This window comes from Anomaloglossus baeobatrachus, chromosome 11, assembly GCF_048569485.1.
Source record: "Anomaloglossus baeobatrachus isolate aAnoBae1 chromosome 11, aAnoBae1.hap1, whole genome shotgun sequence".
Taxonomy (NCBI): Eukaryota; Metazoa; Chordata; class Amphibia; order Anura; family Aromobatidae; genus Anomaloglossus; species Anomaloglossus baeobatrachus.
In genome coordinates this window covers 95429944-95448511 of record NC_134363.1, presented here as the reverse complement: position 1 = coordinate 95448511, position 18568 = coordinate 95429944, and the positions used below count along the sequence as shown (strand labels likewise).

Here is an 18568-nt window from a genome sequence, read left to right as displayed (position 1 = left end):
CCCGCAGGGAACAACCTGCGGCAATTCCGCACCAAATCCGAACCAAATCCGCAACAATACGCAACATAAAGCATGCGGATTTCGCTGCGGATTTTTTGCGTTTTTTTCCCGCAGGTGCGGAAATCTTTACGAGCCTGAGGAATTTTCTTACGAAAATTCAATTTTCTAGTGCGCACAGGGCCTTAAGCTACAGCTTTAAGTCATGGAAGTGTGCAGAGAGCGGCTACAGTCACTGCTGACTACACAACTCTATACTGTGAGCAGTGGCTGTAAGCACGCCCCAGCACATTGATTGGAAGCCAGTTCTGCAGTGCAAAGTGAGACGTCAGTAAAAATGCCAGGGTGTGACTACAGCCGCAGCTCACAGCATAGTGAGCAGTGACTGTAGCATCTCTGTACGCCTCTGACTTAAATCCTGTGACTTGTAAGAGGAAATGATTTCATTTTCTCCAGGTAGCTGCACTTTCTGTAAGGCAGCTGGGTAACATTGAAACAGTATAATTAATGTTGGGACAATCTGCAGGTAAACAGCGTTTTCTTAAGTAAAAGGTTTCAACATTCTCCTCCGTTTCAGCCTTATTGGGCATGGTTTTCCAACTGGCAACAGTGAGCGTAAGGCTGCGGCCACACAGGCATTAATGCGAGTCCGTTGCATAACACTCGGCTCCCGCTCTGCAAGGGTATAAGCAGAGTGTCATGCGATTGTGCTGTGATCACAGTACAGCCGCGGAGGAGGGGGGTGGGTGCTGCAGAGGGCAGGGAGGGAGTAATCTTCCCATCTCCTCCATTGTCAGCTGATGCGATTCTCGCTCTGCACTCGCATTACACCGGTGTAATCCAAGTGCAATGCGGTTTCTCTCGCACCCATGGACTTGTATGGGTGCGAGTGAAAATGAATCGGATTGCACCCACAGCATGCTGCGATTGTTTTCTTGGTCTGATTAGGGCTGAGAAAAAAAATCGCTCCTGTGAGCTGCCCCATTAAGTAACAAGGGTGCGGGTGGAATGCGTTGTTATTATATATCTAAAAATATCTACTATATAAAGCTGAATGTGTGTGTGTGTGTGTGTGTGTGTGTGTGTGTGTGTATATGTCCGGGATTGGCATTTGCACCGTCACAGCTACAGCCACAAAATTTTGCGCACTTACACATCTGGACCCAGAGAGCGTCATAGGCTATGTTTTGGGAAATTTTAACCCCGTACTTTAGTTATTCGCCAAAAAACCTGCCTCCATTAAAGCGAATGGAGCTGGGAGCCACAGTGCAGCCAGAACTTCAGAAGAATGCGCAGCCACGCCCTTAAATGGAATGTTGGCATGTCACAATGCAGACAGACACAGCCAGGGAAAGAGGCAGACACACACAGAGTAAGAAACAGACATAGAAAGGGTAAGAGACAGACACAAAGAGACAGACTGACAGGAAAAGAGACAGACAGGGAAAGAGAGGGAAAGAGACAGACAGGGTAAGAGACAGACAAAGACAGGTAAAGAGACAGACAGAGGGAAAGAGACAGACTGGGAAAGAGACAGACTGGGAAAGAGACAGACTGGGAAAGAGACAGACTGGGAAAGAGACAGACTGGGAAAGAGACAGACTGGGAAAGAGACAGTCAGAGACAGACGGACAAAGAGACAGTCAGAGACAGACGGACAAAGACAGTTAGAGACAGATGGACAAAGAGACAGTCAGAGACAGACGGACAAAGAGACAGTCAGAGACAGACGGACAAAGACAGTTAGAGACAGACGGACAAAGAGACAGTCAGAGACAGACGGACAAAGAGACAGTCAGAGACAGACGGACAAAGAGACAGTCAGAGACAGACGGACAAAGAGACAGTCAGAGACAGACGGACAAAGAGACAGTCAGAGACAGACGGACAAAGAGATAGTCAGAGACAGACGGACAAAGAGACAGTCAGAGACAGACGGACAAAGAGACAGTCAGAGACAGAGAGATATATACAAAGGGGGAGACAGACAGAGAATGGGAGAGAAACAGAGAGACAGTTACTAACCCTAGCAGCGCCGGGTGCTACAGCTATAATATATAAAGCTGAATGTATGTATGTATGTGTGTGTATGTCCGGGATTGGCATCTGCACCGTCGCAGCTACAGCTACAAAATTTTGCACACTCACACGTTTGGACCCTGAGAGTGTCATAGGCTATGCTGTGAGGCGAAATTTTAACCCCGCGCATTCCAATTTACCAATCAATTTTGCCCCTATCTACATAACGGGGAAAAAGTGAAATGAAAAGTGTATCCGCACCGTCGCATTTACAATCACAAAATTTTGCACAGACACCTCATGTGACCCAGGGAACGTTGTAGACTATGTTTTGACAGGAAAATTTAACCCCGCGCTTTACAGTTCCTCTCCAAAAAACATGCCTTCATTAAAGTAAATGGAGCCTGGAACTACAGGTTATTAGTAGGAGCTGTGAGTGGTTGCTATAGGAACAAAAGTCATTCATAGTATAAGAAGCCTATATGTGAGGTAATAAGATGTCGGTTAGAGACAGACAGACAGAGAGAGAGAGAGACAGAGACAGGCATACGAGGAAAGAGGCAGACCTGGAAAGAGACAGACAGAGACAGACGGTGAAAGAGACAGACGGTGAAAGAGACAGACGGTGAAAGAGACAGACGGTGAAAGAGACAGACGGTGAAAGAGACAGACGGTGAAAGAGACAGACGGGGAAAGAGACAGACGGAGCACATTAAATCTGTGTGGAATATCTGTGGTGATGAAATATATGTTGTGAAATGCTTCTACTAGCTTAGTTTTTGCCTTTTAATAATTACATTTAAATCTATTTTGTTTTTTGTGTGCAGAATACATTTTTGTTATTACATTCTATTTTGTTAACAGCAGTTATTAACCCGGGCGAAGCCGGGTAGTACAGCTAGTACCGTATTTTTCGGACCATAAGACGCACTTTTTTTCCCCCAAATGTTGGGGGAAAGTTGGGGGTGCGTCTTATGGTCTGACTATAGGGCTGCGGCTGGGAATGAGGGTGCTGCAGGTCATCGGGGGCACGAGCAGGCAGCAGCAGCGCCTGTTCGTGACCACGTGGGCCCGCTCATTACATATGCACGCCCATCCTCCCGCCCATCTCTCAGCGCTGAAGCCGGCACTGACAGGTGGGCGGAAGGATGAGCGGGGACGCGCGCATAGTAAAGAGCCGGCCGCATGATCACCCCTGGCAATTACAGCCTGGAGTGATCATGTGCGGCTGTATTCACTGCCCCCCGCGCGTCATTACCAGCGCGGGGTGCAGTGAATCAGTACACTCACCCGTCCCCGTGTGTGGAGCCGTCCCCCTGCTGCACGTGATGTCTTCCTGTCTGTGCCGGTCACCTGATCTGTGCTGGTCAGCTGATCGGCACAGACAGGAAGACATCGCGATGCAGCAGGGGAACGGCTCCACACACACAGATCAGCGTGCCAGAGAGGAAGATGATCGGCTGCAGGGAGTGAGGAAAAGGTGAGTATAAACGTTTATTTTTTTCTCTGTGCTATAGGATACAGGCCATATACCAGGATGGTATATGAGCACGATGGGGGCATATAGCAGGATGGGAGTATGTGAACAGGCTGGATGGGGGGGGGGTATGTGAACAGGCTGGATGGGGGGGGGGGTATGTGAACAGGCTGGATGGGGGGGGTATGTGAACAGGCTGGATGGGGGGGGTATGTGAACAGGCTGGATGGGGGGGGGTATGTGAACAGGCTGGATGGGGGGGGGTATGTGAACAGGCTGGATGGGGGTTTATAGCAGGATCATATACAAGGCAGGAGGATCATTACCAGGATGGGGTACCTTAGTAGAGAATTTGGGGACATTACCCCCATAACAGTGTCAGCAGCAGATCCTCGCCCCATAACAGTGTGTCATGACCACATTTTTTGCTTAAAGTTTTATTTTCCCATTTTCCTCCTCTAAAACCAGGGTGCGTCTTATAGTCCGGTGCGTCTTATAGTCCGAAAAATACGGTATATATAAGTGTGTGTGTATGTATATATGTATACATAATATATATATATATATATATATATATATATATATATATATATATATATATATATATATATATATATATATATATATATATATAAAAGTAGTTTTATTATGCTTTTAAACTGAAGTTTCTGTATTGCCATTTAAGTATATCTTTGTCTTCTCTAGGTTGCAGAACTGTACAAAAAGCAGCAGCAAATACAGAATGTATGTGCAACACAGAAAGAAGATGATGAATTCTATTAGAATAGAGCATGTAATTTACGCTCTTGTGATGAGGTAAAGAGTAACAATGTAACAATTTTAATAAAGATTACTTTGCTGTTTCATTCAAATTGTCATCTTTTCATAATTTAAAATCCATCTATATTGAGAAATTCTACATAAATCGCTGAAGTTGATGCTCTGTGACTGGCATGTGCGTACCATGTAGGTATGTATGCAGAAATGTATATGTGTATGTAGATATGCATGTGTATAATATATAATAAGAACAAAAAAGAGCCACATAAAATATTATATTATTGGCAACAACTCAATAAATTATAATATAAAAAAAAGAGTCTTTAAATTTGCCAGATATAAAAGACACTCAAACAAGCCATAATTCTAAATGTATAAAACATTTTATTTAAATAATGCTGTGGATGTGTCAATAATTTAATCAAAGTGATATAGAAAAAGGACCAGAGAGAATGGGTGCTGAAAGGGATGCCACCCCACGTGTCCCGGAAGAAAATAATATATAAAAATAGAAATGTGGCACTCCTTGTTTGCTGGTGCTTGGATAGGGTCCCACCCCAGATCAAAGTATCCAAAAAAATCCAGCACTCAAAGTTTTGAAATGAAATTATTTTGAATTTTTATTCATTCATTTATTAGAACGCAATTTTGTGTAATTGTTAATTGACGTTTCGGTCATCCGACCTTCATCAGATTACACTACAATGAAAAACACATAAAGAATTTTGTAAATGTACAGAAATATAATGGCATAATACAATCATGGTATCAGTAAAGGCAGAATTTTCACCTAATTATATTGCATTAACCAAAAAATGACATACAATAAATGTCAAAAACAGAACATCAAAATACATGATCAGTCAGTTGAGCCACTTCACTGGCAGATACAATGTCCTCCTAGAAATAAAAATAAGAAAAATAATACACTGGAATAAGTAATGAAAAAAGAGCAAGAGAAAACCAAAAACAATGTCTTGCTAACTCAGAATCAAAAGACACAGAGAAAAAGCACACTAATGAAGTAAGAGCACTAAAAAACTAATCTGGTCAAATAAAACAGACAATGAGAAATGATGTCATACAATGGCACTCACCAAAAAGGCTCTAGTATGATATATGAAAATCCAGGAGAAGAGAAAAAGCTGCCCATCCGGGTCTGCAGTCTGTGTAATCTGACAGCCCAATGCCCAGGTTTAAATAGACCGCTTAATTAGCACATATCCGATTGCGGAACGTCACTTCCGGTCCGAAGACCGGAAGGGACGAACCTGGCTGGCAAAATGAAACACCAAATGGTTGGCAAATGCAGACATGCGCAAAACAGGCCGTTCCAAAACAATAAGAGTAAGGAAACATCACGATCCATTAAAGCGACGGCAAGTGATGTACCCATACAAAAGATATAATGGATCAAAAATGGTTAGAAAGAACTATATGATAAACGCTCGAATGAATAAAAATTCAAAATAATTTCATTTCAAAACTTTGAGTGCTGGATTTTTTTGGATACCCGGAAGAAAATAAAAGAGAAAAATCTCCAAAGGATCCAAACCCCCTCCCATGGTAGTAAGTAACCACACAGAGGATGACAGCCCAGAGGTATAGTAAAGCCTAATAAATCAGGTAAACCTAAGTAAAGCCCAAAGGGTGCTGCACCTACCGGGGTGATGGATCACAAAGAACCGGGGTAGCACGTGGTGACCAACGTCCCAACACGTGTTTCGCAGATATACTTCGTCTGTCCCCCGACGAAGTATATCTGCGAAACACGTGTTGGGACGTTGGTCCCCATGTGCTACCCCGGTTCTTTGTGATCCATCACCCCGGTAGGTGCAGCGCCCTTTGGGCTTTACTTAGGTTTTCCTGATTTATTAGGCTTTACTATACCTCTGGGCTGTCATCCTCTGTGTGGTTACTTACTACCCTGGGAGGGGGTTTGGATCCTTTGGAGATTTTTCTCTTTTATTTTCTTCCGGGACACGTGGGGTGTTCTCCCTTTCAGCACCCATTCTCTCTGGTCCTTTTTCTTTATCACTTTGATTAAATTATTGACACATCCACAGCATTATTTAAATAAAATGTTTTATACATTTAGAATTATGGCTTGTTTGAGTGTCTTTTATATCTGGCAAATTTAAAGACTCTTTTTTTTTGGGTATTATGTGTATAATATATAACTAATTATATATTTTAAATATATGTATATATGTAATGTGTGTAGGTATGCTGCGGGGATTACACTCTATTAGGCAGCCGGTAACATTCATACAGATATGTATTTCTTTGCTTTGACAGGGTAGTTTACTGAAACGCATAAACTTCCAGCAGGGAAGAAAACAAGCAGCCTTTCTCCGGCATCAAGGGGCAAAATAAACAAATAAACAGTCCATATGCAGGCTTATGCAGGTTCACCTGTTCAGATAATGTCCAGCATTAAGTACAGGATAATGTTAAAGTCTCTCCAAGCGAACAGATCAGGTTCCACACTAAGACTTAATATGCCTTATATTTGCTGATTTCTTCTCCAGTTCTAAGGCTCTTGTTAACTGTCCACCCTTAACCCCTTCACCCCGATTTTTTGTTACCGGTTTTTCCTCTAATATATATGACTCAAGGTCTAGGGATTATTCCATTTATAAACAGTAGTTTTTTCCCCATACAAAATATATTTATTAGAATTGTAAAACACACAAGTGATTGTTACACCAATTGGTGGAAAATATAAACAATACAGGTATCAATTCGTCTCAGGATATTTTTACAAAGTCCTGTATACCTTGGCCCTGGATACCAGGGACAAGGTAGGAAATTGATGATACAAACAAATTGATACAATTTTAGATAGAGCACTGAAACACAGGTCGGGACAAAGCGACACAAAGTATGAGACAGGTCAATGAACAACCGGACTTAACTTCAGACTGCAATAAAGTATCCAGGCAGATATCAATATCAGATGATAAAGAGCTGATGTAATTTTCGTTGAAGAAGTTGCAGTCCTTATAGATCCATATGTCGCATAATACAGATGTCCAGGTCCCTTTATTTATAAAGTGAAACAGTTGCCATCTACAATGGATGAGGTCAGTCTCTGCCTCAACGCATTTCCCCACAAGAGTGGTTCATCAGGAGGCTACAAAGACAAGTGTAGTTTATCAGAGACTATACAACCATTGATATACAGGGTCAAATAGTTGTTTATTTCTAAATTTTGTGCAGTTATATTGGTTTACCTGGTGAAAATAAACAAGTGAGATGGAAATATATTTGGTTTTTATTAAGTTGCCTAATAATTCTGCACAGTAATAGTTACTTGCACAAACAGATATCCTCCTAAGATAGCCAAATCTAAAAACAACCCCACTCCAACTTACAAAAATATTAAGCTTTGATATGTATGAGTCTTTTGGGTTGATTGAGAACATAGTTGTTGATCAATAATAAAAAAAAATCCTCTAAAATACATTTATTTATTACAGTACAGACCAAAAGTTTGGACACACATTCTCATTCAAAGAGTTTACTTTATTTTCATGAGTCTGAAAATTGTAGATTCACATTGAAGGCATCAAAACTATGAATTAACACATGTGAAATGAAATACTTAACAAAAAAAGTGAAAAAACTGAAAATATCTTATATTCTAGGTTCTTCAAAGTAGCCACCTTTTGCTTTGATTACTGCTTTGCACACTCTTGGCATTCTCTTGATGAGCTTCAAGAGGTAGTCACCGGAAATGGTTTTCACTTCACAGGTGTGCCCTGTCAGGTTTAATAAGTGGGATTTCTTGCCTTATAAATAGGGTTGAGACCATCAGTTGTGTTGTGCAGAAGTCTGGTGAATACACAGCTGATAATCCTACTGAATAGACTTTTAGAATTTGTATTATGTCAAGAAAAAAGCAGCTAAGTAAAGAAAAATGAGTGGCCATCATTACTTTAGAAATGAAGGTCAGTCAGTCCAAAAAATTGGGAAAACTTTGAAAGTATCCCCAAGTGCAGTGGCAAAATCCATCAAACGCTACAAAGAAACTTTCTCACACGAGGACCGCCCCAGGAAAGGAAGACCAAGAGTCACCGCTGCTGCGGAAGATAAGTTTATCAGAGTCACCAGCCTCAGAAATCGCCGGTTAACAGCAGCTCAGATTAAAACAACTCCAGCCGATCCCGGATAGTTCGAAGGTCAGAACCGGTGTTTCGTTCAGTGAGTCATTCATCCCTGCGCCGTGTTGTGCGAGTCCCTGCGGCTTGAAGCTATGCTGGGACCCTAGTCCTTGGGGTTTCTTCAGTCCCCCGTCCCGTATAGCAGGCAGCGCGAGTACGTAGATGGAGCCCCCCTATAGTCACGACTTCAGGCTCTATGCGCTGCTTTGCCCCGGGCGCTGTGTGTGGGCCAGAAGACTTGAAATCCTCTCCCTGGTGGATTCTGCTGGCGGGATTTGCAGTGCCCACCAGCCTAGGGCTTCGCTTCCTGAGGTGGGCGCCGACCCTGAGGGAGCTATCCGATCTCCCCTCAGCGACCGCTTCCTCCTACATCTCACTCGTTTCGTGTCTTGAACTAGACTGTGTGTATGTGTCGCCTTGCTCCCCTGTGTCTGGCTCCTCCCTCCAGGTTCCTGAACTAGTTAGCAAGAGGGTACACTACATTAGTGATAGCCACCCTCCAATGTCTCTACCCTAGCCCAATCCCAGTGAGAGGGCTTCTGTGTGTTTTGGTGGTTTGTGGTTGTTTTACCGGCAATGACCTCCTCCGTATCCGAGATGAATACTGCACCTCTGGGAGGTGCAGTATCCTGTGGAGACTGAAGCCTCAGGGGCACCACAAATGCGTCGTGGCATGGGGGTGATCAGCCTGTGGCACTGCTGAGGTGTGATGGAAGCCCAGGTTGCTTTGAAGCAGCCTCCAGCTCGTCTGCATTCTTGGGTCTGGCATCTCTCATCTTCCTCTTGGTCAGGTGTTTGCTGATGGGTAGGAAGGGGTTACTAGCACATACATCACAGTGCTACTAGGTTAGAACACATAAATGACCTGACATGTTCCTTTTAATTCCGGTATTGGTACTTTTTGGCAGTGTGGACAGGTGCCAAGTCCTGCTGGAAAATTTTATTTCCATCTGCAAAAATCTTGTCTGCAGAGGGAAGCATGAAGCACTCTAAATGTCCTAGTAGACTGCTGCGCTGACTTTAGTCTTGATAAGAAAACAGTGGACCTGCAACAGTAGATGACATGGCTCCCCAAACCATCACTGATTTTGGAAACTTCACACTAGACCTCAAGCAGCTTGGATTGTGTGCCTCTCCACTCTTCCTCCAGACTCTGGGACCTTGATTTCTAAATGAAATGCAAAATTTACTTTCATCTGAAAACAACACCATAGACCACTGAGCAACAGTCCAGTCCTTTTTCTCCTTGGCCGAGGTAAGACGCTTCTGGCGTTGTCTGTTGGTTGAGTGGCTTGACACAAGGAATGCGACAGTTGTAGCCCATCTCCTGGATACATCTGTGTGTGATTGCTCTTGAAGAACTGACTCCTGCAGCAGTCCACTCCTTGTGAATCTCCCCCAAATTTTTGAATGGCCTTTTCTTAACCACAGCCTTGATAGGATTGTTATCTCAGTTGCTTGTGCGCCTTTTGATACCACGCTTTTTCCTTCCACTGAATTTCCCATTAATATGCTTGGATACGGCACTCTGTGAACAACCAGCTTCTTTAGCAATGACCTTTTGTGACTTACCCTGCTTGTGGAGTGTGTCAATTACTGCCTTCTGGACATCTGTCAAATGAGCAGTCTTCCCCATGATTGTGTAGCCTACTGAACCATACTAAAGAGTGCTTTACACACTGCGACATCGCTAGCAATCTCGTTAGCGATGTGACACGCGAGATCGCAGATAAGATTTATCGAGATCGCACATAGGTCATTTTTGTAGCGCCGGTCACATGTGCGATGTCGGCAAAACGTATGTGCGATCTGGCGTGTTACATTTCTAAAGAGATTGTTAGTGATGTTGCAGCGTGTAAAGCACCCTTAAGACCGGTGTCACACTTGTGATTGCATTACCCAGCGCGGCCTCACACTGTCTTTACAGGAGCAAGTCAGTTGCATAGAGATGCATGGAACCGACCCGCTCCGGTGAGGAGAGTGGAGTCTGTGACAGGTGATGCACCGTGAAACTCGCGTGAGATACACGCGAGGCAATCGCAAGTGTGACACCGGCCTAAGGGACCATTTTAAACACTTGGGAAGCCTTTGCAAGTGTTTTGTGGTAATAATTCTAATTTTCTGAGATGACTTTTGGGTTTTCATTGGCTGTAAACAATTATCAACGTTAACAGAAATAAACCCTTGAAATAGATCACTCTGTTTGTAATGACTCTATATAATATATGCGTTTCCCTTTTTCTATTGAGTTACTGAAAAAAATAACTTTTTGATTGTATTCTAATTTATCGAGATGTACTTGTAGATAGCAAACATATGAATGGTAAGACCAGAAAGGCATACCTAATTATCAAAGAGGTACAATAAAAGTTTCAACCAAGTGTGAGCATGTTGAAGCAAACTGATTGAGCCAAAACAGATCAAGTAAAGATGGAATACGTAGAGCACCTCTACAAGAATGACTAGGTGATGCAGGAAATAATAGCTGAACATCCTGAAAAAGCCATTGCCTGGGATAAACCTATCAGACGGCAAAGCGTCTGGATGTGACCATATTCCAATAGAGCTGTCTTCTGAAGCAGCAGTTCATGTCATCACACGCCTGTGTTAACAGATGTGGATAACTGGTAAATGGTCAAAGGACTGGACAAGATCGGCATTAATCCTACTCCAAAGAAGGCAGATGCTACTGACTGTAGAAACTATCATACTATTGCGCTCAAGCCAGCAAATACTACTGAAGACCTTACAAAAATGGCTATAGCCTTACTTTGACAAAGAGCTACCAGAGGAACAAGCAAAATTCAAAAAACGCAGAGGAACAAGAGATGTGATTGCCAACATTAGGCAGATAATGGAAAAGACTAAAGAATACAAGATGATTTATTATCGCTTCGACTACAGCAAACCCTTCGACTGTGTTGCTCACCATAAACCTTCGAATACAATGAAGGATATGAGGGTGATAAACCATCTGATCAGACCCAGATGCAACAGTCCAACTGGTCACAGCTTGGTTCAAAATACAGAGAGGCATCAGACAAGGTTGCATCCTATCACCATTTCTCTTCAATTTATAAGCAGAAGCTATTTTCAGAAAGGCTGGACTTGCCAAAAAGAAGTAATCAAAATTGCTGCATGGGGGGGCGTGGCCAGCAGCTGATGGAGCAGGACGCTTGAAGTGCAGTCTCCTCACCTCATCTTCTAAAGCAGGGGTGGGAACCTTGTTTCAGCTGGGGGCCATTTGGAAATTTCTACCAACCTTCGGGGGCCACACAAAATTATCAATGTGAAAACTACCCTAGTATATTTGATCAAACAATTAATTAACTTACCCCTACTGTGGTGGCCAGAGCTGCTTCTCTTTGGTGTGGCTGTGATGTTTGGTGATACTAATCATGTTTCTTCTCACAGCTGCTTTTTCATTTTTGTCTGGGTCTGGAGCACAGTCAACTCTTTGTCATAAGATTGGTAAATCATATACATCATATAACAGACGCTGTATATACATCACAGGAGGCACATATATCACATAGGAAACACTGGGACTGCTGTATATACATCACAGGAAACACTGGGGGCAAATACATCACTGGAAGGGCTGGAGGCATATACATCACTTAGGAGACACTGGTACTGCTGCATATACACCACATAGGAGAGTCTGGGACTGCTGTATATACATCACATAGCAGACACTGGGTCTGCTGTATATACATCATAGGAGACACTGGGGGCACATACATCACACAAGGGGCTGGGGACACGTATATGCCCCCAGCCCCTCCTGTGATGTATATGCCCCCAGCCCTCCTGTGATGTTTATGCCCCCCGCCCCTCCTGTGATGTATAAGTCAAAGGAGATGCTGGGGGGCATACATATCATACATGGGGACATGCACATCACAATAGACGCTGTGGCGCAGACGCCACAAGAGGGGCTGGGGCGCAGACGCCACAAGAGGGGCTGGGGCGCAGACGCCACAAGAGGGGCTGGGGCGCAGACGCCACACACGAGGGTCTGGGACGCAGGCGCCACACGAGGGTCTGGGGCGCAGGCGCCACACAAGAGGGGCTGGGGCGCAGGCGCCACACAAGAGGGGCTGGGGAGCAGGCACCGCTGGGGGGGCACAGATATCACTTGCGGAGCCCTGACATCAGTGAGGGGAGGAGGGACACACAAACCTAGTGTGATACACAGCATTGGGGGGCAAACAGCACGGAGGGGAGGGGGGCCACAAAGCACTGGACAGGGCACACAGCAGCAGAGGGCTGGCACTGGACACACAGCAGCACCGGACTCAAGCACCGGAGAGCAGGCACCGGACAGGCAGCTCCGAGGAAAGAGGGTGGACACGCAGCTCCGAGGGCTGGGGGGCGGACACGCAGGGCCGGGGGCGGGCATGCAGCGCCGGGGGCGGACACGCAGCTCCAGGGGGCGGGCATGCAGCTCTGAGTGCCAGGGGGTGGGCACGCAGCTCCGGGGGGGGCGGGCAACGCAGCTCCGAGGGCCGGGCACGCAGCTGCGAGGGCCGGGGGGGCGGGCAACGCAGAGCACTAAACCCACCCACAGCAGCACATGGTGCACAGCAGCAAATGTGCGGATTTAAAGGGCCGGCGGCCAGCAACATGGCGGTGGTGGCTCGAGCACTGCTGCCCCCGGGAATCTGCCCGGGGGCCGCACAAAAGGGCATGGCGGGCCGTATACGGCCCGCGGGCCGGAGGTTCCCCACCCCTGTTCTAAAGCAACTCTTTTAGCAATACCAAAAGTGATGGTCTGTCACTAATTTTTTATCAGCAGTATGAAATAGACTCTGGGGTCATTTTGAGACCTTTCCTGTCTTTTTTCTCCGAGTAAAACTCCTGACTGATATTAAGTGCCATTTCTGTGAGGGCACTTTCCAGACACAGTCATTTATCACCTAATGTGGTTGATAGACCTCATGGTCTCATTAGACTGTACAATTTGGACTTTTTCTAGCAAGGAGCCTTTTTAATAATACCTATAAGACATTTATTGAAGATTTTTACCCAGGCACGAAGCAGAAGGGAAAAACGAAAAAAAACAATACAAATAAAGATTACTATAGCCAGTGGTGTCTCTCTCTGAGGGAGAAATTTGACTGCACTATTTGTGCAGCAGCAGCTTCTCAAATAAGGATTGTGACAGCTTACAGGGTCTGTGGTCCGGTTAATGTTGGCCTGTCCTTGATAAAGGGGCTCTTTCTGAACATTTTAAGACCTTTAGTGAAAAATTCTGTAAAGGCACAAAAAAGTTATATCCATCTAAACTTGGAAGTGTTTCCTATGTCGGTGATGACTTGAATGAACTCCTGAGGGGAGATTGTAGCTGCGCAGTTTACGTTGGGCAGATCCCTGGAAGAGGACAATAGTAATACTTTATGAAAAAGAATCAGCTCAAGCATATTTGATAACTCGCAGGAGAGAAGCCCCTTCTGGTCAATTTAAGAGGTTTCTTGTTAAAATATATTCAGGCATCACATAAAAGCAATCTCCTAAAGTCGGTGGTGTTCTCCTGTCTATTCTCAGTGGCTGCGCTGTTTGCGTATTAGATACGTTGAGACCTCTTCTCCATAGTGTGTTCTGTTCTGTTATCGTATGCTGTGTGGTCTCCAGGTCCAAAAGAGGACTATAATTTATCTACAATTAAACCTTTAATTACATCTTTCTGAGAAGAAAAAAGCAAAGGCCACATTAATAGGATTTGCATTACTAAAGTTGAGCTGAGCTGGTTTCCCACAATACTATCTTATCTCTGACATTTGCCAACATAGCTGCTATGTGATTTAATGTGATAATTGCAAGACACTAAAATCCACGTCTCACTAAGCGACATCACTAAGCGACATCGCTGCTGAGTCATGTTTTTTGTGGCACAACAGCGATCTTGCTAGCGATGTCACTGTGTGTGACAATCCAGCAACGACTTGGCCCCTGCTGCGAGGTCGCCGGTCGTCGCTGAATGTCCTGGACCATTTTTTGGTCGTTGCTCTCCTGCTGTGAAGCACACCTCACTGTGTTTGACAGCGAGAGAGCAACAATTTGAATTTGCAGGGAGCCGGCTTCTGCGGACGCTGGTAACCAAGGTACACATCGGGTAACTAAGCAAAGGCTTTGCTTGGTTACCCGATATTTACCTTGGTTACCAGCGTCCGCAGCTTCTAGAAGCCGGCTCCCTGCTCTCTGCACACGTAGCCAAGGTACACATCGGGTAACTATAAGCAAAGCACTTTGCTTAGTAACCCGATGTGTACTATGGTTACCAAGCACAGGGTCGTTACACGGGTCGCTGGAGGCTGATCTCTGATCGCTGTTGAGATCTGCCTGTTTGACAGCTCACCAGCGACCATGTAGCGACGCTCCAGCGATTCCTGCCAGGTCAGATCGCTGGTGGGATCACTGGAGCGTCGCTTAGTCTGACGGTACTTTACCTATGCTGATATTGACTGAATATTCTTGGAAGCAAATATCCTTCACTAGAGCTCTCCTATTAAAGATCTTTATTATCTTCACAAAAACAATCTTGGAATAGATTAATAATTATAACCTGGACTTCTGAATAATTCAACAAAACAGAGACCTAGTCTGCGGAAAATTACACAGACTTCTTTTTGTTCAAGCAATCTACGTCAAACATTCTCCATATCTGATTACAGACCACGGACACTGCTCTTATGTCTCAGATATATAACAAAAAACAAACAAGTCCACCATTTGACCGGGACCCTTTAGGTAAATCTAGCCCAACTCATTCCTTCTCATCTGGTAAGAAATAATCTAGCCCTCAGGAGGTAGCTAGAGCCAAACCTATAATTAGCTCACCTTCCTTCACATTGGATCAGAAAAATATGAAAGATAACTTTTAAGACGGAAGAATAGACCCATATTTTATCAGAAAAATTAGGAGGATCAATTTGCCATTACTAAGGTCTCAGTGAATTTGGACTCTTCTGTTTTCCTAGGAGGACATACCTTAGAATCAATCCTATTGAATATTACTAAAAGCTTGAATAGAAATATGAACTTAAACTTTGAAAAGCAAAACCAGTTATTACAGGCTAATCTGGACAAAATTTTCACAGAGAATGGACACGCAAGAAAGGAGGATGGATGTGTTGAAGGAAAAGAATGAGTCTTGTTGAAAACAACAATCTGATCTCCAACTAGAGATACGTTCCTTGCGCTCTAACTTGGCGGACACCGAAGATCGTAATAGGAGGAACAATTTGAAGATAAGGGGCATCCCGGAGGCCATATTTTCAGATAGATTGAATAACTTTATTACAAACATCTTTAAAAAAAAATTCTTCCTTCGCTTCCAGATTTGGATATTCCGTTAGACAGAGTCAATAGTCTTTCAAAACCAGCATCAATCCCATAGGATGTTCCAAGGGACACTATCTTAAGACTACACTTTTTCCAAACGAAGGAGAAAATTTTAGTCTACATGAGGAAAAATAACCGGCTTCCTAGTCCTTTTGATCATCTAAAGATCTTTCATGACTTTTCAAAAGATACCATAGTGGCCAGGAGGTCCTTCACCGAAGTCACCTATTCCCTAAGATCAAAAAATATTTCCTACAAATGGGGTTTCCCGACTAAACTCTTGATCTTCCATAAGGGAAAGACTATCCCAATTTTAGAACCGGAAAAGGGAATTGACTTTCTCAAATCTCTAGATGAATACAGGGGGAAATCTTCTGCAAGTGGAACTTCTAATAGATGACTTTTTTCTTAACAATGGGAGATTTTGTTTCTTCCTGAATGGTTTTCTGCTTTGGGATTTTGGACTTTGATTTGACTTCTTCCTTGGCTGTTCTTCTGTTCCTCCACAGTGATCTTCAAGATTCAGGACTTGCTGTATGGAACCCGGATTGTCTCATTTGTTCATCTGATAATTTTTCAACTTTGATCTTTATTCTGGACCATTGTTTTTGTTTTTTGTTTTTTTTTCCTTTCCTATTACAAGAAGATGGCTCTACGGTTGACTTTTTTTTACAACCTTTTCCCCCCCAAATATAGAGGTTATCGCAGTAGTTTTCACTGAGTCTCCTCATGGAGGTATTGTTGTTTTTCTGTTTTCCTTTTTCTGTTTTCTCTATTTCAGGTACACAAATTTAAGCTATTTGTAAGTATTACTGTTATTTGTTGTGCAACTTATTTTTAGTTTTTTGGGGGTTTATTTCATTTACATTTTATTTTTCCTCCTCCCCCTTTTTTTTTCCTTTCCCTTTCTCTCTCCCTTTCCTTCCTTGTCTTCTTTCTTCTTCCTCCCTCTTTCTGTTTTTTCTTCTTTTTCCACTCTTCTTTCTCTCTTTCAGACCCCTATTTCTAGGCTTTGTTTTTAACTGACCTAAAAAGTAATAAGGAAAGGTGAAGAGATTATTGAACAATGTCAACAAGATTCCTATCTTTCAATGTCAAAGGACTAAATGATCCTGCAAGAAGACACTTTCTCTGGAGGGAAATTGATACATAATAATGTGATGTTATTTGTATTCAGTAGACATAGTTAGCTAGAGGCTATCACACTCAACTTAAACATAAGAGTTTCCCTTATATTTTTAGCCTTTCAATGAGAAAAAAAGCAGGGGTGTCCACCATTATTAAGAATTCTGTTTTGTTCAATTTTATTTCGGAGGAAAAGGACCCTTCAGGGAGATTTCACATTTTAGTCTGTTCATTGGATAATAAGATTTGCACAATCGTTAATGTATACGCACCTAACCGTAAGCAACAAACGTTTAACAAACTTTCCAAAAAAATTCTAGAATTAAAAAAAGGGAATCTTATAATACTAGGAGATTTTAATTTAGTTCCTAACGGCTTTATCGACTACTGCACCAAATAATCATTTCTTTCCTACTCTAGACCCTTGGCTCTCTAAACAAGAGCTATTTGATGCTTTTTGCCGTATTAACACAACTTCTAGAAAATATACCTACTACTCGAATCCTCATAAGTATTTCTCAAGAATAGATTTGGCCTCAACTGACATTTTCACTATCTCTAATTTTAGGAATTTTAAGATCAACCCTCGTTCTTTCTCCGATCATTGCTCTTTCACGTGTGAGATTTCTCTCACCCAGTCAGATCAGAAAAGACCACTCTGGAAGATCAATCCCTACTTGTTGAAATTACCTGATTGTTCGATTTCTTTTTTATAATCTATTAAAAAATACTTTAATGAGAATGTTTCTAGCTTATTGAAACCTTCTACAGTCTGGAATGCTCATAAGGCTACTATAAGAGGAGTCCTTATTCAAATAGCCTCCAGACACAAAAAACTCTCCTTAGAAAAAATTAAAAATATACAACATAAACTCCAATCTAAGGAAGATTTACAGCAGAGTCTCACCTCGCCCTCTGTTTCTTTGCACCAAGAGATCATTAATATGAGACTTGAAGTAAGAACAGCTCTTTTTCATGACTATGATAAATTTATTAGGTCTATGGGAACTAAATACTATTAATCATGGAACAAGACTTCCAGATTTATGTCTCAAAAACCTCAGATTAGCAACAAAAATTAATAAAAATAAAGCTGATGGTTCCTTTCTGACCCACCCCCAAAACATAGTTGATGAATTTTCAAACTTTTACTCTAGTCTCTATATTCTTAAGAACAATCCTCTGATTATACAACCCAATGAGTGTACTATCAATAATTTTCTCTCCAAAGTAGATATCCCTAAGATCTCTAAATCCCAGCTTGAACATTTAAACTCACCCATTTTGACTGAAGAAATTTGCGGGGTTTTTAATAAACTAAAATTAAATAAATCCCCGGGCCCAGATGGATTTTCTAATGATTATTTTAAGCAATTTTTCCTTCTTCTCTACCCCATCTTAAGAATATTTTTGACGAAACAATACTAAAAGGTAGATTCCCGGATGAAAATCTCCAAGCCAATATTTCCCTAATCCCTAATTCTTTAGACAATCCAGAACTAGTCTCCAATTATCGCCCAATATCACTAGTCTCCAATTATCGCCCAATTTCACTAAAATCAATACAGACATTAAGATCTTCTCTAAAATCTATGCTGATATACTTCAAAAAATATTGCCTAAAATTATACACCATGATCAACTGGTTTTTATCCAA

The 18568-nt window shown here is 42.8% G+C and overlaps 1 protein-coding gene across 3 annotated transcripts in view; it reads left to right on the top strand.

Moving 5' to 3' along the window:
* The window catches only part of LIG1 (DNA ligase 1), a 793173-nt gene that overhangs the window by 742061 nt on the left and 32544 nt on the right, over nt 1–18568 (top strand). For 2 of the 3 annotated variants that reach the window (XM_075328748.1, XM_075328746.1), the window contains exon 29: nt 4199–4359. In XM_075328748.1, the coding sequence (XP_075184863.1) occupies nt 4199–4276 (78 nt within the window). In that variant the 3' untranslated portion in view covers nt 4277–4359. Of the gene's footprint in view, nt 1–4198; nt 4360–18568 lie in introns of those variants that run through there. The other variant, XM_075328747.1, reaches the window with a different exon arrangement.